Source organism: Thermobia domestica, chromosome 7 (genome assembly GCF_964235325.1).
Source record: "Thermobia domestica chromosome 7, izTheDome1.hap1.1, whole genome shotgun sequence".
NCBI lineage: Eukaryota > Metazoa > Arthropoda > Insecta > Zygentoma > Lepismatidae > Thermobia > Thermobia domestica.
The window spans coordinates 300195312-300218075 of NC_137460.1; the positions used below are offsets into that span (position 1 = coordinate 300195312).

The 22764-nt window shown below is 37.1% G+C and overlaps 1 protein-coding gene across 1 annotated transcript in view; it reads right to left on the reverse strand.

Annotated features, from left to right (window-relative positions):
- Positions 1 to 453: 453 nt before the first annotated feature.
- Positions 454 to 22764, reverse strand: part of LOC145691104 (ras-related protein Rab-24-like) — a 71164-nt gene continuing 48853 nt past the window's right edge. The window contains exons 5-6 of the mRNA XM_081766793.1: positions 16793 to 16843; positions 454 to 860 (exon numbers count right to left, since the gene is read on the reverse strand). Coding sequence (XP_081622919.1) covers positions 739 to 860; positions 16793 to 16843 — 173 coding nt within the window. The 3' untranslated portion in view covers positions 454 to 738. The remainder of the gene's footprint in view (positions 861 to 16792; positions 16844 to 22764) is intronic.

A 22764-nucleotide genomic window follows, 5' to 3' on the forward strand; every position in this document is an offset into this window, starting at 1 on the left:
TCATACAGTGTCAGTGCTAAACTCCAAAAAATGAAATGAAATCTTTGAGTTTTACGTCCCACGCTTATGCCGGTTGGGCTAAGAGACGGTGATGATGAGGAATGAAATGGTGAAATGAAGAAAGTGGTAGGAAACGGGAGAACCCCGAGGAAACCCACGCACACGGTGTTTGTCCACCACAAAGTTCACATGGCGCGAGCTGGGATCGAACCCGGGACCCCATGCTCCAGAGGTGAATGCTCTACCACTGAGCCACCAGGGACCCGTGCTAAACTCCAAATCAACCAATCAAAATGTGTACTATTACACAAATTAATAAAAATCCTCGATTATGATACATTGTTTATCAATAAATAAAATGTTTAAGGCGTATCAAAAATAAATAAATAAATAAATGCATGTTGTAAACTATCCTAATAACCACAATCATTTTCCAATAAATACTAAAAGCAATAATGTTACCAAAATATATTTATTACGCAATTATAAAGTAACGTGAAATTATACACAGCAGTATAAAAGTTCAATGTTCTCTTTATAATATTAATCACAAGAATCCATTATTATACTTTGCGACAAAAATACTATATCAATAATACAAGCTCAATCATTTATAATGTATGTATATATTTACAATGTTAATATATTCGTTTACGAGCCACTTTTAACGCTTTGGTTTTGGCGTCTCAATCACAGATACCTTATATTCTTTCTGATCATAGCTTTGATTGTTTCTTCTCACGAGCTTCCACAACAACTGAGTCTTTTGTCGCCAGACTCCAGGCGAATCGTCTCCTCCACTTGCTCTACGTTCGCTGGATCACACATAAAATCATCGGCAATCATCTGAAACAGCTCAGCTGAAAAATAACAACAGTTTTAGTAATAAGTACAGCTGTATCATACGCTATTTTGCACAATCTAACAAACGTATATATGTACCGGGTGGGCAGAAAAGTAAATATTTATTTTGAATTGTGAATTTCTAAAATGAAATGTTTAAAGTATGTCATTTATTTCAGATCCTTTTTTTTTTTTTTTTTTTTTTTTTTTCGCCACAGAGATGCCAGCACGATTAAGCATTGACGAGAGAGCCTAAATTGCAACAAGATTTGAGGTGTGGCAGTCTGTAGTTCATGTCCAACGGTGATGGAGGGATCAACATAGGAGACAAGATGTTTTGCATCCAGAAACAATTAAAAATTAATAACTACCACAAATGTCGTGGACATTAAGAGATCAGGTAGGCCCTGGACTTCGGTATCAGAGGAAAAGGTGCCCGCAGTGAGAAAGATGTTCGGGCGAAGTCCTTCAAAATTAACAAGACAGGCTGCAAGAGAGAGTGGCATTACACACTACTGTTCGTCCAATTCTCCACATTACAGACCATAGATGTCCAAAAGTTGTATCCAGATGATTGCCATAGAAGTATTGAATCTTGTGAAATGATGCTCGCATAGCACGATCATCCACACCTGTGAAAAAATTATCTGGAGTGATGAAGCTGTGTTTCAAGTAGGGGGGAGGGGTTGTTAATCGTTATAATAGTCATTATTGGGCACAAGGTGATCCCAAAAACACCGTTGAAGGAATGAAGGGCAAACCGAAACTGACAGTGTAGTGTGGATTAACTTCTCGCGTTAGTGGACCCTATCTGTTGAGAGACTCTATGAACTGGAAGATACCTGGAAATGTTAGAAAATTTTGTATGGCCTACAATTTCTGAATGGGGCGTCACATAAAGTGTTATTTCTGCACGATGGAGCTCCCTTTCAATACGCCTTGCTTGTAAGACAATGGCTTGATGAACGCTTCGCAGGACGGTGGATGGATCGCCGGCGTCCCACAGAATCGCCAGCGCGAAGTTCGGAACTCACCTCATGCGATTTTATTTTATGGGGGTGGGCTAAGAAAGAAGTGTATCGCACCAAACCATAAACTCCTGGCGAACATGAGAATAAGATGCGTGAGGTCATAAGTGATGTTCCTGCTGAGATCTTGAAGAAGGTCGTAGCAAACATACCTGTTCGTTTGAGACAGTGTCTAGAAAATACTAGATGATATATATTGAGCTGTAAGTATTGGAAAATAATGGTATAGAAAGCGCGCCCAGTCGATAGCCAGTCGGGAGACTTTGAATTTAGCACAAAGAAGTCGTCATAAAGTTTCTGGTCCCTTTGGAAGAAGAAAAAGCTAAACGTTGCCATACGTAGTACCTTCCTTTCCCTCGCCCCTTTTCTCTCTTTCTCTCTTTACCTCCAGTGTGTGTGTTCAAGCATTCAACTCGAGAGCGTATCTATCTCAAACTGTTTTCCTTTTAACAGAAAGAAGGAAAGAAAAAGGATCATTGACAAAAATTTGGCAACAGTTTGGGTTCAGTTCATTGCCCGTCAGTCAGTTTTCAAGGGAGAGGAAAACCAAATAGGACAGTATGAAAAGAAACCGCACACGAGGGCGGCTTTCCTTTGTGAGCAAGTGGCTACCTATAGAGTGAGGCTACTTTACATTATAGAATGCATATGTGAAGAAAAAAAAATGAGTTTATATCTACAATATTTTAGGAGGAAAAGAATTTTGAAAATAGGGAGTTACTTTCCGCCCACCCTATACATTATTATTATTATTATTATTATTATTATTATTATTATTATTATTATTATTATTATTATTATTTTCATCCAATCCATTCCACCTAACGTGATAGCCAATCAAAACAAGCCTTTTCCCCCGCCAAAATAGGAATCTCGAAAGAATAGATTTGCACCACAACCCTTCCCTACTCATAAGTATCGAAATTAACTTTAGAAGGAATGGGTTCTTATTTCTAGGTTGAATTTTAAAATACGATTAACCCTTTTAAAATCCTGCTTTTTTAAAGGTAAATTATAGACTTTCAGTTAAGCAGGTACCGCTTCATTGCTATTTATCGTAGAATCATGGTTCATATCTCGTTTTTTTTTTCTACAATAGAGCAATCTTTCAAACGGTACCATTCATATTTCCCTATCATGTCCCTGAGGCGGGAAATTTTGAGAGAAATCGGGATTTTTAAAAAAATTTCATCCCCGTTCGACCCCTCCTGTGTTAACGCAAAGATCTCAAAATCAACTAAAAAATACAAAGGGGGTATATTGAATGTATGTACAAAATTTCAAGCTTCTATCTTGAATAGTAAGGGCGGGAAAAAATATTTACAAATGAACTAAGAGGATCCCCAGAAATCCCCAAATGACCCGAAATGACTCAGATGTAATATAAAAATTTCCTGAGGCATCCCTATTTATCCTTGAGTCATGTTTTGTACCTGATTCTCTTCAGAAAAGAATAGCCTTTCAGACAGTACCATTCACATGTCTCCATCATGTATCTGAGGCGGGAAAATCACGAAGAAAGGGATTTTTTGTTTAAAAAATCATTATCTTCCCCCTTTGTTTCTCTGGACCCTTGTGTTAACGCAGAGATCTGAAACATCTGAAGAATACTAAGGGTACACTGAATGTGTGTGGGAAATTTTAATCTTCTAGGTACAAAAGTGAGCCCGTCAAATATAATAAAAATAGGTCTAACGAAAAAAAATAGCTATGACGTCATCACTCCCTATGTGTTGACGCAGAGAGGCGTGAAACCATATGACGTGTTCTACAATGCCTCCATGCTTGCAAAAGCACAAAAACCCGAAATAAAAAGCTTTATTAGTACTTTTTTAAATCGAATAATGAAGATACTGCCCTATCGTAGTTATAACTACGAAAGATCTTAAAAGGGTTAAAGTGAAATCTTTAATAAATCATAATAAATTACTTTAAACACGAAAACCATAGTTATTGTTGGCAGAGGCTGATAGTGGCTAAAACAACAGCAATTCATTCTCAGAGGCATTAAATCCGACCGATTTACAGTTTACACGACCCTGTATGTTAGACAAAAATTCCCTTCCTATCACCAGAGGAATTTGTTCTCAGTGGCTATGACTTAGTTGGAGAGAATAGCAACTACAGAAATCACGCACCGTTTTACAAATCTTGGTCTGTCAGGTCTAGTTGTGAGAGTTGGAAATTCTATTTGAGAAAAATAATTTTATTACATTTTGAACCTGCAGTGAGAGTTTGCTCGAAGGATCGTAATCTGGAACAATTAAAGAAGATGGTAGTTGTTAGTTTATCCCTATGTAAGAACTTCACTCTATTTTCTCCCTCTCTCTCTACAAATACTGCAAAGCAAGACTTGGCTTTGTACATTTTTCAGAAATACTATGTTAACACGCGTATATGAGGCGAACTTGATATGAGGAGTGTAAGCAGTATTGACAAGATTAAGCAAACCACTTTAGTAAATGTAGATCGAGAAATGTTTCATTTAAGAGAGATATGGGCAAAAGAAAGTGAAACCAAGACCAGCTAGTATCAAAGTAAACAGCAAATATGAGAATAAAAAGCCTAGAGAATAAAAGCAGAATAAATAATAGAAACAAACAATCTGCTTTTCGTTATAAAGTAATTAGTTTTGTCAGTATAATATAAATATTCATACAGAGAGGTTTGTGAAAACTGCAACACCAAAGATTCGTTACATGACTACACAGAAATAATTACAATTTCTAAATTAGGCAGCATGTCCATATAATCCTCTATGTACTACACTTACAGCCTATATATGTCGTGCCATCGAAAGAAATCGAGGTCGGATCGCCGACCCTGCTGGAGCTTGTGACAAAAAACGCGTCAACCAGCCATAAGACAGACCTTTGATGAGCTAAGGGGCAGGGGAGCAGCAGTATACGTCGTTCCTCAAAGAAAGTGTCATGTGACCAGGCATTGTTCAGCTGAAATATGTGTCTGGGATTGTCTGAAATAAAGGTATGATTTCCATCTGTGCAACTTCCCCGATGTCGCGGGCACTGGCAAGAATGGCCTCAATGCGTGCCGTTCGCGCCGATCGCGATAGCTTTGAAACTGAATGAAATTTCTCGTTTTATGTCGCAGGCCAATGCCCTTTAGGTTAAAGGAAGTGGACGATTAACGAAGATAAATGGCAGTGAAATAATTAGTGCAATGACAATGTAGGAGGAAAAGGGAAAAACCTGAGAAAAACCATGGGCACGATGTTATCCACCATGTCCTCCGGTGCTATCCACGATTTCATCCGGTCCTATATTTGAAATGGTAATAATATTAATAGTTTATTAAAATGAGAAAGTAAATTTCTGATTGGATGATACCTTCCAAGGCTATGAAAAGTATTTGAACTACTGAACAATGCAAAGTTAATTACTATAAGCGTTATAATACGTGGGCTTAGAACTATGTTGCTAAAAGGTTTGTTTAAAACTGCATCTGCATTGGTGTTTTTCTGCTTCGTATCCATGCGTGGGGTACATAATAGTGGCAGACACTTTTCTTCGTTTCATGCAAAAATCATTGGTTGCACACAAAAGGTGGAGAACGATGGGGCCTTTTGTTATTAACCTGAACGCAATTTTTTAGCCTGAAAAATGTTAAATGTAGTGTTAAAAAAGATGTTGCATATCTCATTTTTTATTTAGTTTTGTACATGCTGATACTATAAGAAAATAATCAAAAACAACCGTCCAGGAAAAAACAAAAATTGAACAACTATGGCTTTGTGGCATCACCTAACCAAAACTAGAAAATTTTCATCAACTGAACACTGCTTTCTGGTTCCGGAGAAATGTAATACAGCACACCAAGAAACGCAAACCTTTTTTGTCGTCAGTATGGAGCAGGAAGATTTTCTCAATGTGACAGAATGTCTTTTATCAGAAACACGCAAGCGTAATACTAATGATCAAGGACATGATCTAAATTTTTCAAAAATTTACAGCTTCAAATTCTGTGCTGAAAACCCTGATGTAATGAAAGTGAAGTTTTCTACGGAAAGAAATACAGGCTCAGTGAACATTATAAAACGTGAGCGCCCAACAAATGCCCAACTAAGAAAACATCACGAAACTTTGTCAATCGAAGGTAAAATGTTCTAGGATTTGCAAGATCTCCTATGGTTTATTCCGCAGGGAATCATCCGTTTTTCAACACTTTGACCATCCGTGACCAAAATGTAGCATCTAATGAACGTGATGAACACAAGGATAGCCCTCTAAGTGTAGAATAAAATTTGCATTAAATGAGGAGAAAAGCTAAATACAATAGAAATACTGACTACTATTACAGTTACCAAGCACACTGAAAGCTCACGCTGTACAAACATTGTTCAACATGTGCCGTAGTGATCTTTACATTGGTATTATAGAGTAAAATGAATACAAAAGGGATTTAATTTAAGATTAGAAACAGCGCTGTTTCCTTCTATACTGTTTCCTTCTATATTATTATTATTATTATTATTATTATTATTATTATTATTTTGGTAACCTATTCACCTTCCTTTTTCCTCCATGTATTCCACTACACTATATTTTTGCGATAGAGAGTTGGTGTTTTCTTAATTTAAATGATCTGGTATTATGGTTAGTCTTTTGTCAATGTCATGTGATTGCTATACTTAAATTTGATTGGTTGTTTACCCTTCCAATGAAGGAGCCTTAAAATTAAGTGATTAGGCCCGTCACTTGTTCTCTTCGCGAGGTATGTGTTACACCATATTTAATATTGTGTATAGTATATTTTATTTTGTGAATTTAAAATCTATTCTGGGTTTTTCCGTGAGTATATATATATAAAAAAAAAACATGTAGATAGAAAATTGTTAATATTCTAATTGAACCATCAGTTCAAATATTGGTATTGAATTTCTATAATATAAATATGTGTATTTCAAATACGGTTTATGCTGAATATGTCTTGTGATAAGGCAGGAGCCATCTTGGACTTTTATTTACTTCATGCAACATGTGCCTGATAAATTTTTCAGTAATTATAAATTTCTTGTGGTTTTTGCATGAATCGAAATTGTTTAAATCTACTAGTAGTTGAAAATATTTTTCAAAATCGGACAAACTTTTACGAACTTTACAAATTCGTTGTTAAATTGAACATTACGTTTATTTTTTATTTTTTTTTAAATAATAATAAAATTTGTTAATGCTATCGGAATTCTTTTTGTGTTGTTTATCAAGTAGAGTTATGTTCCTGCAACCTTTGAAGACTTATTATTATTTGTTGAACTTTAGCATACCATTCTCTTTCAGTAGCTTACATTTTTACGTGCGTTAAGCGGCGTTGTAAACCACATACCTGGCCCGGGAAACTCTTCTCGGAGGGGCTACTTGTTTGAGTAGAGGGAAGGGAACGTAAAACTTTCTTTCCTGATTTTCAAAGATTTAGTTTTTCTGGGAAGAGACGGTAATGGCAACATTACCCACCTTGGCTGTTACAAAAGAAGAGAACAAGTCTTTTATTTTTTTTATGGTATGCTTTAAAAGTTTAAAGTCAGTTATAGTCTTCATTGGTAATATAAAGCAGGCGGGATTGAACTCAATTCTTGGCACATGTTAGTCAATATCTTTGCTTACTTGTTTATATTCATCATGGCTTTTGGTGGTGATAGTTCCTTTTTTATGGATGAGATACCACGTTTTAAGGAAAATGAAAATGTAGAACACGTAGAGCAAAGAAAGGTCGAATCAATATTTTTGAAAGAAATTGTTACAATGAATCCAATTGACCAAAGACAGTGTCGTAGAAACGTTATCAGAAGGAGAAGCAAAATCACTGCTCTATAGATTCCTTGCTAATAAAACAGCTGACCCACAGTCGTCTGTTGACCTTGATAAGCAGGAGGTAGTTAACGTAGCACCTGTGAGTAATACAAACACGGTGCCTGTTGTACCAAGTGTTCATTCACCTTTTGCTGGCTCGCTAGTTGATAAGAATGTGCAAGGTCAGCAATGTAACTTAACTTCTTCGAATGCTTGTTTTTCAAAACTAGAACAGAATTCCGCAGCTTTGGTACTTCGATCTTTCTTTGATAATTTACCAAGTTGTGATGGATCTAACCCTATAGTGTTATATGAGTTTGTTAAACAAATAGATGAGTTTTATAATGTAGACCGTTTTCCTTTCACGGCATTACTGTATTCTTTAAGAGGAAAAGTATCAGGTCCTTTAAAAAAAGTATTACTGGAATTGCCTAGTCAGCTTCGTACCTGGGAGCTCACGCGAGATTATATTTTTCATAATTTATTATCGGAATGTGCTATACAATCCATAGTTGTTGAATATATGTATAAGCCCCAAGGCCAGGCAGAGAACTTGAAAGGCTTTGTTAAACGTTTAGTCACAGTGGATCGCTTGCTTAAATTAAATTGTGGTGATGAGAGATTAATAAGTTTCATTACCAGTGGCGTTCTGCCTCGAATTAAAGGGAGGTTATTTTATAACCAGAAACCTAAAACTATGAGTGAATTACACCGATTGGTTAACGATTACACCTTTCATGAACTCTATTCTAAACAATTTGATTTTAAGGTGCGCTCTCAAGTAGGGTTGCCAGTTGTGAATAAAAACTTTACAAATAAACAAAAACAAAAAACTGTTGCGTGCTTTCTTTGTGGCGGTCCGCATTTAAAACGGAACTGTAGTTTAAATAAAAATTCGTCTTCATCTATGTCGTTTGTTGGAAATAATGAAAAGAAAGTGTGCTCTGTAGAAGATAGTGGGGGCGTTGCCTTGGTGAACCTTAAAGTTGGGGATTTTTCAGTCGTCTCTGCCTTAGATTGTGGGTGCACGGCTAATTTAATTAGTTTGGACCTTTTTAATAAAGTTAAGAACTTAGATGAAGTCCGTGTTAATTATAAAGACTGTTTTCGTGGAAAAACTATTAACAAAGAAGCCTTAGTGTTACGTCCTTCAGTGTTGCTACCCTTGGTTATAGATGGATATAAGTTTCAGTGCAAGTTTTATGTGATGAAAAATCTTGAATATCCAATTCTTTTGAAACTCGATTGTTTTCGTCGAGAGGGATTATATATTGACTTTGATAAAAACACGTTATATTGGACCAAGTCAAAAGTAGAAGTTCCCTTAGTAAAATCTTCTCCCCCCTCCCCTCTTACTTATAACAAAAGGAAGTCTGTTGCTGGTTTTTATCCTTCCAGGGAGGGGAGTGTGAGCGAAGCTGCCGCCAAACTTTTCTTGGGAGATTCTTCGCCTCATTCCCGTAGGCTCTGGACTTGTAAGAGAAATTTTGACAACGGAAGTAAACATCCTAGTAGGGAAGATTTGGATGCGACCAGGGCACCGCAGATAAGGAGCCGTAAGCCTTCTAAGCCGACCAGGAGCGACACAGTGGGACTACATGGTTACAGGTACTCTTGCAGCGAAAATTTTTCTTCCAGGACATTTCATTTGCCTTCATCAAATTTAAAAAGAAAAACAAATGTTACTTCGGACTCTAATTTTGAGAAAAATAATATTTCAATGTTAGAAAATGAGCCCGTGCCTGGGCCTTCTTCACGACCTGATACTTGTAATGTAGTAAATGACGAAAACTTCGGTGAGAAACGTGTAAATTGTGATGTTAATAATGTCAATTATGATAATGAAATAGGGGGCGATCCATTGTTATGTATGTTACAGTCAGGTGATGAGAGTAAGTGGGATATTACTGTAGAAGAGAGAAAGAAAATTATAGATGGTATAGATAAAAAGTTATTGGAACAAGATAAGAGTTTAGGGGCTTATGTAGATAGGTTATTGAGTAAATATAATAATGTGATCACTCATCGTATAGGCTGCATTAGTGATTTTGTATACCATATCCAAAGAAAATCAGATGAAGTGATACGTGAGAGACAGTACCCTTTTTCGAGATCTCAGCAGAAGGAATTATCCCATATTATTGAACAATTATTGGAAAATAATGTTATTCGTCCTTCACTCTCTGAGTTTAGATTTCCTTGTTTTCTAGTTAAGAATAGGGATTCATCTTCCAGACTAGTAGTAAATTTCGCTCGGGTGAACAATATCATTTGTGGAGATGGGGTCCCGTGTCCGAACCTCGACGAGTGTATTAGTTCGCTTTCTGATGCAAAAATTGTCAATATTCGATGCCCGTCGAGCTTTCTTCCAGGTTCAGCTGTCCCCTGAGAGTAGACAGCTCACCGCCTTCGCTGTACAAGACAAATTATATGAATACGGGCGTGTACCGATGGGAATCTGCATTGGGACACAGGCTTTAGTGAGGGCTCTTAATGATATATTGGGAGACTTGAGGGGAAAGGGAGTTGAATTCTACGCTGACGACATTGTTGTATATGGATGTTCTATTGAGGAACACAATTCCATGTTGGAACAAGTTCTCTCTCGTTTTTCGAACAGAGGCCTCACTCTGTCTCCCGACAAATGTAAGATATTGAGGACAAAAATTGAATTTTTGGGCTTCTTGATCGAGGACGGTGAGATTAAGATGTTACCCGAAAGGCTAAAGGCAATTAGGGATATTAAACCCCCTCAAAACCGACGTGGCCTTGTGAAGATTTTGAGCTTTTTAAATTTCTATTCTCGTTTCTGTAATAATTTCGCGGGCCTTATCGAACCCTTATCGAGAATGCGTTCTCCACGTGAGAAATTTGTTTGGGGTCCCAGAGAGGAATCTTGTTTGGAGCAAATAAAGCGAGCTTTTGAAGAACAGATTATTTTGTCCATCCCCAATTTAAATAAAAGATTTTATTTGCATGTAGATTCGACGTTGAGATCTCAAGCCGCAATTTTGTCTCAGAAAACGGACGAGGGCTTGTTGAAACCAGTTTGGTTTTTCAGTAAAACTTTAAAACCCGCTGATTTTAATAGAACAATATATCAATTGGAATTGCTAGCCATATATAATGCGGTGATGCGTTTTCGTTCATTCTTGAGTAACGAATTTACTATACTTACAGATAATAATGCTCTCGTACACATGTTACGTAATCCGAAGAATTTAGGTCGTTATGATAAAATAGTACAGAATTTATTTGAATTTAAATTCAAAATTGTGCACATTTCGAGTGCAAAGAATTTCCAAGTGAATTTTTTGACGCGGATTTATGAAATCAACTCCACGGATGTAGATGTTGATCCTTGTTCCATTAATTCCGCGGAGAATTGTATGTTCAGTCTACGGAGTTTACCATTGTCACATACAGATATTGTACAACATCAACGAACTGAAGCTGATACTAAAGATATCTATCGGGTGGTGGTTGGACATGGTGGGGAATACCAAGATTATAAGATTGTGAAGGATATCTTGTATCAAAATACTAAGGCGAAATATTCACCTTATAAGGTTTTGGTTCCCCGTTTACTTGTCCCTATGTTATTAAGTTATTATCATTCAATGTTACCTAATGGGGCTCACCTTGGGATTTTGAAGAGTTACAAGAAAATTTCCAAGTATTTCACTTGGAAGAACATGTACGACGAAGTTAGAGAGTATGTGAGAGGGTGCCATGAGTGCCAACTCTCGAAGGCTCGAAACTATCCTCCTCAAGGGCAGTTGATCTCAGAATATTGTTCTGAAGTGAATGGCCATAAATACGTAGATTTGGCTGGGCCTCTCCCGTGTAGTTATGGATACCGGTACATTCTACTTTGTCTCGATAATGCGTCTCGATTCCTTCATTTAGTTCCTTTACGTAATGCAACGAGCAAGCTTGTTATCAAAGCCCTGAATGATATTTTTTGTCGTTTCGGATCTTGTCGTTCTCTTACGAGCGATAGGGGCCCGTGTTTTTCTTCCGTGGAATTCAAGAATTTCCTCTTTGGAAATGGAATAAAACATATTAGGAGCTCTCCTTACTTTCCTGGTGGAAATGCAGTCGAGAAATACGTGAGATTAGTAAAAACTAGCCTGAAATCCTATTTGAATGGAAAACAGGAGAAATGGGCATATTTTATAAACCAACTGCAGTTTTCTCTAAATACTGCTGAACATTCAGAGTTGAAATTTTCTCCATTTAGATTGTTTCTTGGGAGGGATCCCATTGATACCTTGATGGTTAAGTGGAAAATTTCCTCTGAAGATATTGATGGCCCTAATAATGCCACTATATGGGAGCAAGCTTTAGAAAACATGCACAAAGCTTGGGAAGAGAGACGAAGGATATATAATAAGCGTACTGTTTCTGTCACCTTTGCTGTCGGTGATCGTGTTTTGATCAAATCACAGCAAAAGTCATCCCTACAGGATAAGGTTACAAAATCATTAGCCTTTAATTGGTGGGGTCCTGTTACTGTGATTGCTAAACCTACGGCAAATACATTAAAATGCAAAACAAACGATAATAAAATAGTCGTAACGCATACTACTTTAGCTAAGCTCTACAGAGAGCCCAGAAATGTGTGTGGTGGAACCATGTAAGGAAATTTCTTGAATTGTATATTTATTGTTTATGTTCATCATCATTCATTCGCTACTAACCCTTTTCATCATCATTTCATCTCATGCTCATTACTATATTGTATTGTACATATGTGTTTTGGTTTAAAATGAAAAATATTCTGAAGAATTTTTTTTTTTTTTTTGGAGGGGGATGTTGTGCCGTAGTGATCTTTACATTGGTATTATAGAGTAAAATGAATACAAAAGGGATTTAATTTAAGATTAGAAACAGCGCTGTTTCCTTCTATACTGTTTCCTTCTATATTATTATTATTATTATTATTATTATTATTATTATTATTATTATTATTATTATTATTATTATTATTTTGGTAACCTATTCACCTTCCTTTTTCCTCCATGTATTCCACTACACTATATTTTTGCGAGAGAGTTGGTGTTTTCTTAATTTAAATGATCTGGTATTATGGTTAGTCTTTTGTCAATGTCATGTGATTGCTATACTTAAATTTGATTGGTTGTTTACCCTTCCGATGAAGGAGCCTTAAAATTAAGTGATTGGGCCCGTCACTTGTTCTCTTCGCGAGGTATGTGTTACACCATATTTAATATTGTGTATAGTATATTTTATTTTGTGAATTTAAAATCTATTCTGGGTTTTTCCGTGAGTATATATATATAAAAAAAAAAAAACATGTAGATAGAAAATTGTTAAATATTCTAATTGAACCATCAGTTCAAATATTGGTATTGAATTTCTATAATATAAATATGTGTATTTCAAATACGGTTTATGCTGAATATGTCTTGTGATAAGGCAGGAGCCATCTTGGACTTTTATTTACTTCATGCAACATGTGCCTGATAAATTTTTCAGTAATTATAAATTTCTTGTGGTTTTTGCATGAATCGAAATTGTTTAAATCTACTAGTAGTTGAAAATATTTTTCAAAATCGGACAAACTTTTACGAACTTTACAAATTCGTTGTTAAATTGAACATTACGTTTATTTTTTATTTTTTTTTTTTTAAATAATAATAAAATTTGTTAATGCTATCGGAATTCTTTTTGTGTTGTTTATCAAGTAGAGTTATGTTCCTGCAACCTTTGAAGACTTATTATTATTTGTTGAACTTTAGCATACCATTCTCTTTCAGTAGCTTACATTTTTACGTGCGTTAAGCGGCGTTGTAAACCACATACCTGGCCCGGGAAACTCTTCTCGGAGGGGCTACTTGTTTGAGTAGAGGGAAGGGAACGTAAAACTTTCTTTCCTGATTTTCAAAGATTTAGTTTTTCTGAGAAGGGACGGTAATGGCAACATTACCCACCTTGGCTGTTACACCACTGTGTTGAATCTTACTAAAATTTATGTTCATAGTTCGGTATCCACTGAAAAATGTTTTAAACACCTATAAAATGGGAACTTCATTAGTTTACCATTTATTTTATTCTTTCCATTGTTCTCGTAGTGTTCTTTTTCCAAGAACTTTCTTCCTTCAAATTGCTCAATATACCTTCGTTTTTATTATATTTTGTCAACCATTTTAATCTTTAAACACGTAAAGTAGGATAAACATGTGAGGAGAAAGGTGCGGACTGCCATATTAGGTTCACCTTCTCGAACTTAGTTCTAAATTCAGGCCATTTGTGCATTAACGTCTCTATCAATAATATATTTTGAAGGCAAAGTACTAAAGTGGTACTTGATTGATTATTCTAAAACCTTCTTTAACATGCTTCTCGAAATTATTATTATGTGGCATAGGATTATTTTACATTGAGTCCATTTTTTATGAGGAAAGCCTAGCAGCACTATAGTGCTATGCCACAATTTTCAACACTAGCCTTACTGGTTTTTTTTATTATTATTTTATTTTTTTATTATTATTATTATTTATTTTTATTTATTTATTTACATTTATTCAGTATCTAATGCTTAAATTGGTTCAAATTAGAGTTCTGTTGGTACGAAAAATGTTGGGCCTTCTTTTATAATATAATTTACTAAACAAAAAGAGAAACTATGATTTATGGAATTTTTTGGAAATTTAATTCTTATTTATCTCAAAATAATCGAAATATGGTATAAGACTATATCGTGCCAAGCGCTTCAATTATATCATATTTTTGAAATATTTTATAGATGAAATCCTTGTTTAAGAATAGCTTATTCCATTAGTGAAAACCGCTTTGACATATGACGAACGATTCTCGAGAGAAACGTGAACAACGCTACAAACATACATATATTCATACAGGTCAAACTGACAAGGAAGGGACACGAATGTGTCATTCGGACACCCGAATCAAACCTACTTCATTCGATAAGCATAACAAAGATATGTTCTTGCACAAAAAAAAATTAGGTGCCATGAGCAAGGGAGTAAGTGACGGGTCCCATTAACCTGTGAGTATAAAGAAAATCGTAGACTCGCAATCAAATAGCTATTGCATCAACATTGTTTACTGGAAAGTCGTGTTAATAGTTCGTTCTCTTCAGCTTGAAACAAGCTATCCACAGGTTCTATGTATTGGTGCCCATAACGTACCTGAATAGGGAAAATTGGGAAAATGTCTGAAAAAATCCCTCCCATTAACTTTGGCTCCCTCTGGAGTGGCCCCGGGTAAAGCACATAATCCAAATGTATTTCGAAAAATATTATAGGGGTTAGGAAATGGGTGTACCAAATTTCTTTTTGATAGACGGAATAGGTGTGAGAGGAAGGGTTATATACCAATACTCTCTGTAAATATATGACCTGGCCTATAAAGAAAAAAATGAAATGAAATCTTTTAAGTTTTACGTCCCACGGTTATACCGGCTAGTCTTCCAATATAGTTCTATTGTGAAGTTGTGCGTCTTGAAAAGCGACACCGCAGCCGGTAGAAGTCAGGTGCGAATTAAAGGACATTTTACAGATGGGATAAACTGCACATCCGAGAAATTTAACATGGGAAAGTTCAAAACTTACGAGAGATATCCAACTCTTCAAAGGGGCATTTCTCCCTCATCCCCCTGGTAAATCGCACTCTGGCAGGAGCACACAATTAGAATGTACTTTGAAAAATACTACGAGATATATCCTTAGAACAAGGGAGAAGATGTAGTATGACACCGTATGGACGGAATAGAGAACAAAAGGGCATAGGTGAGGGTGTTGGTAGATAACGTTGGTTTACCCCAATACAACTGTAGCACAGTTGCTGTTTAGAACGTCTGCTGCACTCTACAGAGAATGTTATCCGGATAAATAGTACTACGTTTTTCTATTATGTTCTCTTTATATGTTGTTATATTCTATTGTTTTCTAACGTTTCTATCACGTTATTTATAGCCCAGGTCATAGGTTCGCTTTCGTATTTACAGAGCGTATTGATATATAATTATTCCCTCATACCTATTCCGTCTATCAAAAAGAAACTTGGTATACCCATTTCCTGGGGCCACTCCACAGGAAGCCAAAGTTGATGGGAATGATCTTTGGAGGGAATTTTCCTGACATTTTTCCAATTTTCCCTGTTCAGGTACGTTATGGTTTCAATACATAGCACCTGTGGAAAGCTTGTTTCATGCTGAACAGAATGAATTATAAACCATGACTTTCCAATAAACAGTATGTGATGCAATAGCTATTTCACTGCGAGTCTACGATTTTCTTTGTACTAACAGGATTAATGGGCCCCAGGGATTTACTTCGTTGCCCATGGCACCTAATCGTTTTGTGCATGAACGTATCTTTGTTATGTTTATAGAATGAACTAAGTTTGATTCGGGTATCCGAATGAGACGTTTATGTCCGTTCCTTGTGAGTTTTTTTTTTTTTCTTTAACGTCAGTTTAAATATAACTATTGCTGATGCTTTAAGATTCAAATCGCTACATCACAGTTTTGCATGCCAGTGTCAGCATTTTCAAATAAACAGTTTGAAAATTTACTCAGTTTGATATCATGCTTCTGGAAATTACATATGAAAAACAGTATCGAGACAACATATAACTTGTTATCGTATTCAGACAGATCCAGGAACCTCGTTCAACATTTAAGCGTTTCTCGTTTACTGCCAGTATCAAATCTGGGTGACTATCTCGTGAGTTTCACACTAAGTGCAACATTGTGCAACCGGCCATAAATCCAATGTAAACTTTTATATATTAGTAGGAAACATTTAAATTACAGGTGTGCAAATGAAATGAAATGAAATTTTAGTTCCGCATGGATATGCATTTTATGCTACAGGAGAGGATGCTAAATAGAAGTGGTTGATTATGAAAGAATCTGTGGAATGAGGATGTTGAAGGAGAAAATGAACATATTGTCCACCACAAACTTTCGTGGCCAAGCATCAAACCAGAGATGATCGTTTTAACAGTGAGGTACCGTGCGCCCTAGAAGCGATACTGTTTGACATTGACAATGTAACTTTTGAAATCTTGCACTTGATATCGGAACTGACGAAATTCCTTTACCCATTCACTGACACTACTTACACACATTCTCTCCTGTCTTGCTCGAGGTCTCCATGTACTCTGACTGGATACCTGCAAAAAGGAAAGAAAACAAAAACTCTTAGAAAGTGGCTCCACAACAGTAAAAGCATATATTTCATCCGTTATCTTACTAATAGCTCTTTACAAAGAGCTTCATCTAACAATTCTACGTCACTATCAGCTAGTAAGATTAAATAGTGCGCAAAGTTAATAGTCACCAAAGAAAATATATCAATAACCACCAGTCCCATTTAAAAATAAGTAAAAAAAAAACAAAACAAAAAAAACAATAATAATGAGTACTTTGTGCTATCTGTCAAGAGTCTATAATAAAAAAAACTGATTTAGGAAAATATAACGGTAACCAAGAAAGTTCTGTCGCTTTGTCACTCACCACCTTCGAACATCGATTTGTCACCTACGACGTATCTGGAAGATAAAAAATAGTCCCGACGACCTTCTGTCAACGTTCTAGAAGGTCATGGATTCCATCGCGGTAGAATTTGGTGGGCTATGAAACGAAGAAAATAGCAACTGCATTTTACATCTCTACTACTGATTTGAATTGGCGTCCTCTAATGTGATTGTCCAAGGAATAAACAGGTGATAATCGGACGGTGCAATGGCCGGGGAGTATGGTGGATGTAATAGGTTTCCCATCCAAGCCATAGAATGGTGTCCCGGATCATCCCAGCCACCTGGGGCTTGGCGTTGTTCTGTAACAGGAGAATCCTTTTGTGATTCAGAAGTGCTGGCTCCAAAATTTTGAGTTTCTCTTGAACACAGTTCAATTGCTGACAGTACACAGTTGCATTGATACTCTGAACAGCTGGTAGCAGCTCCCGATGCACGATGCCGCGAGCAGTCCACCGAACACACAGGAAGACCTGCTGGTGCACTGCTGGTTTCGGCTGTTTTGGAACCGGTTCATGGGATTGTAACCAATGATGACGGCGCCGTGGAGCTTCGTACAGGACCCATTTCTCATCACATGTCAACACCCTGTCCAGAAATGGCTCCTTCTTCAGACGAGACAGCAATGAAACACAGGTGTCTGCTCGCGTTGCCTTCTGGCCCGGAGTCAAATCATGTGCGACCCATCGACCCAACTTGTAGTGCTTCTCGAGTTATGGAGGTGCTGCTGAATGGTTTCTCCACTCATACTGAATTATAGTACTAGTCCCTCACATGTCTGGGCACTGTTCGCCTCAATTGCTGCCTGAAGATCTTCATTTTATACATGTGTTGGTCTTCCGGCACGCGGTGCGTCACCGTCCTTAAACCTGTTAAATCACCGCCGCACTGTCCGCGTAGTCACGACACCTTCACCAAAGGCCTGGCATATCTTCCGCTCCGCTGCAACGGCGTTTGACCCCAGTTTTAACTCATACTGTACATACGGCCTTAAGACGCTCTGTGCAGGTACAATGTTCACTCTGTCCTTACGCAAGTGTAACTAAACTGCCAGAACCAGGTAGTATGTTGGATATACCCACACCAACAACTGACCTTTGCCTTATCTCCATTCGCATTCAACTCACGGCACATACCACGTTTGTGCCGTGCCGTAACGGCCAGTGCCGGCGTGAGACCAATTGAACACAGACCTCCATAAAAAGCGACAGAACTTTCTTGGTTACCTTTATAATTTGGTTTAGTTTTTACGAATGAATGAAACTGGCCCCAGTCCGAAAACGAATACTAGAGATTGGATGAAATCCTGAGACTCGTAGTCAACAAAATTGAGCATTCTTATTTAATCACGCACTATCTATCAATTACCATGTACAGAAGGTATTAACACGACACCAGACTACAAAGAAAAGTTCTAACTGTATACGTATTATTAATACACATACAGATACAGCGCAGGGATAAAAGGCAACATACACCGCTGTTTCTGAAAATCACAGAATCTAGAAACATGCGCTCAAGTGAAATGAAGTTACACAAAACCTTTTTTACATGTATGTATACAACTGGATGAAACTAAAGCTCCTTCAAAACTTTGAGAAGAATAAGTGTGAAACATCTATCACAGAGGCGCCACGCTACTTGTAATCAATGCTTTCTGCTAGGGGACTGTAACGAACGAAATGCCGACCAACTACATCATAATCACGTAGTATAATGAATTCATTTCAAGAGACCGTGCAGGCCAGAAACGCAATGATTGTTGTGTCTCGAAGAACACAGTGCGGAACACATACGGCCGGGGACTGTACTGTTGGGTTATGGCGTTTACAGTTGTATGAAGGAAGAGAATACGACTTCGGCCTTAAGAGCAGCGCTTTCCAGACTTAGGAAGACGTGAAGAACGAGCAAGGACGGAGGGGCGGGGGGGACGTAAGCTACTGACACAAGTGAGTTGCCATATTTACGCCAATCTAAGACGCCCTCAAATGTATGACGCACCTGCAAGTTTTGAAGGAAAAATTGAAAAAAAAAAATCCTCGAATGTAACATCACTATCTTTTCCAATTTCTCCACTTTTGATGGCCAAATACACACAAAATACACATTCTTTAGAGAATCGTGACTAATGAGGTTAGCAATGTTTGGCAAAACTCTACCTAATCTAGCCTAAATTTACATAATTCAAATTTAAGACGTACCTTGATTTTGGAGGCAAAAAATCGACAAAAAAAAGAATGCATCTTACGGTATATTTCCGCGCTTTTAATTCGTCTTTTCCATCTTTTACGTGATCCTAGAGTATATATTACGAATTCAATGACTCCTATTTAACTGACGTTTTCAGTTTTCTAGTGAACACATCGAAAGCAAACTTCTCTGAGTTCATTTAAACACTTATACACGTAATATTGTCCATCTCGCAGTTTGAGAAGAGGAATTGGTAATGTTTTATTGAGGCTTTGAACGCAGGGAAACTACAGAATTCTGAAGTTGTAATTCTTCAGCATCGAAAATGCTCCCCCCCCCCCCCCTTCCTCCTCTAATTTTTCTGCAATGCGAGCTACACATCTGATTGCAAGCCTACATATCTGCTCTATACATTAGTTTCCTTTAGTGGCATGGGAACACTAACGATATGCGCACGGAAACATACAAAATGTACAATATATAATAAACTGTGGTAAAAACACTGACGATCACCCCAAACTCAGAGTTAACATCATTGTTACCCGTGAACATGTTACATTCACTGGATTAACAATCCCTCTGTCTCTCTTAAGAAAGAAATGAGAAATTCGCTTTGTTCAAGAATTTTGTGGGGAAATGGACACAACGACAAACTGACATTACAAATGTTAAAGATCCCTCTACCGTGATCCTAATAAAAGTAATATTTTACATAATACTGATATAATAATACATAACATTTTACATTTCGTAAGATTAGATTTGCTAATTGCCAGTGACAACGAGATATAATTTATTCGTGATATCTAACAGACGTCATCTTCATTTGCCACCAAATAAAGGTAAAAGTAAAAACAGATTTGGTTCGGACGTACAAAATGCTCTTGAAAACCTTTATCGAAAGAAAAATTTTGTACACACATTTGTGCTTATTACATATAAAAGGTATTTTTAGTACTCTGTTGTTTGTATGTGTTCTGGTAAAAAAAAAAAAAATAAATAAGATACTCCCAAGTATAACATTGCGGTTTTCAAGTCTAAGCATGGGGCCGAGGTGGTTCAGTGGTACAACGCTGTGGTGTGTGCGGTTCCTGGATCCATCCCAACTCGTGGCAAATATTTTGTGGAGACAAGCACCATGTGCATGGGATTTTCTCTAGGGGTTCTCCCGTTTCCTCCCACTTTTTCATTCCACCATTGTCATCACATTCTCCCTTACCCTCGGTGCATAGACCTTCTGTCAACCTTTAAACACCCATTGATGCAGCTGCTGCGTCGGGGCTTAAAACCTCAACAGCTCAATCCCTAATTAAGGTACAATGATGATTTGGTACTAATGTATTCCTGAGAGATGAAGCTTTCCACCAGTATGCATCTTATGCATGTGGGAGGTACTATAGCCGAGGGGGGAGGAAGCTCATTTTTTTATTTTAATTAATTAATTTATTTATTTATTTTATAGTGTTTTCTCATAGGAATTTCGTTATGAATTTTTTATCTCGCTTTGTACTGCTACAATAGCTACCATTTTTTAAAAATATTATTGTCACAAGTGTGTGGCCTACACATTAGCATTATTTTGTGAGCGTAGGGTGACTGCAAGGGTTACCAGGGCCGCGGTGGCTCAGTGGTAGAGCGTTCACCTCTGGTGCTTGGGGTCCCGGGTTCGATCCCAGCCCCCGCCAAGTGAACTTTGTGGTGGACAAACACCGTGTGCGTGGGTTTTCTCGGGGTTCTCCCGTTTCCTCCCACTTTCTTCATTCCACCATTTCATTCATCACGCATCATCACCGTCTCCTTTAGCCTAACCGGCATACCCGTGGGACGTAAAACTCAAAGATTTCATTTCATTTCATTTTGTTTCTTCTTCTTCTTCTAAGAATATGGCAGGAATTTCGTGAATTTTACCTCGTTGGAATCTGTGATCTATATGCTTTGCAAGCTGTATGAATCATGACTCTCTCATAATTAGGGGGGGTTACCAAAGTCCCCAACGTGAGAGTCTACGATTTTGTTAAAATCTCTGGCGGGCGTCTAAAGGTTAAAGCAGAAATCTCATTTCAACTCTAAGCACGTTGTAAGTTCTATGGCTTTCTGCTTAGATTTAGTACTAATTTTGTGTTCAGTTGACATGATGTAGCAGTGTGAGAATTGCCCTCTGTAATGAAAAAACTATCGCTGCGGAGGCGTATATAGGCTTTATAAAACAGTCAAGGTATATGTATACCTTATCTATTTCTTCTGAAGTACATTTAATCACGCTTTAAAAACTCCCAAATGAAATGATCCTGTGTCTGAGGTGATGAGCTATCTAGACATGTGTTACCAATAAAACCTCGTGTCAGAAGAAGAGAACTGATGTTACAGTCTGTGTAGTGAGCTTAGACAGGGTGTTAATAAACTAGTACGGTGAGCTCTTAAGAGGTGATTTTTTTCTCACTCAAAAAAAAAAAAAAAAAAAGAAAAAAACCTGACTTCTTGCCGACATATCCCTTTTCAGTGCTATGGAAGGTTACTTTTTGCCTAGTTTGGACGTATCTTTAAGTCCAAGCATATCTGGATATTCTGTTTGGAGCACATCCGAGAATAATCCCCTGTGAGGAATCAGTTGGGGCGCACCCGCGGCATTGTTGAAATATGGATATTTCAATGGCGTAAGCGTCGCTTTATTTACGCTCATATGGACATGTTCGAAATACCGCGTGTCGTAATAATGGACGACCTAGCTCTGAAATTATGCACTTGTCTATATGAACTTTTATATATATATATATATATATATATATATATATATATATATATATATATATATATATATATATAAAATTTTGGTCTCAAGAACCACCTCTTACATTGTGTGCGTCTAGTTCATTAATACCTTATATACAGTGCATCCTACTTATAATGAATTTCAAGGGACAAACACAATGAGTTCTTTATATCCGAACTTCGTCATAAATAAGCTCATGTATTTTTCCGAATTGTGGAGAAAATAAAGAAGTAGATAACAAGCAGATACGTTTAAAAAAGAAAAAGGAATACGTATACAGCAGTATAGCATTACGTCTGAAGATAAATTTATAATTGGGTTGTTATCTAGCCTATCGTACATATTGCAGTTCTTCCTACTTGCTTAAGCGCGCTTGAAGAAGTATGTAATTTTCTTCTGAACCGTGTTTGCTGCCGCTGTTCGTAGCACCACCACTTCCACTTACTCAAATGCCACAAATGAATTGTCTGGCACTATGTTGCTGTATTCGAAAAGATAGCATTGCAAATTTTCCAAACCTTGGATCGCTTCTTTGGAACTCACGAGTTGTTACACATTTTCCACTTCTCCCTTATCATCTGCTTCATCTTCTTTCGTA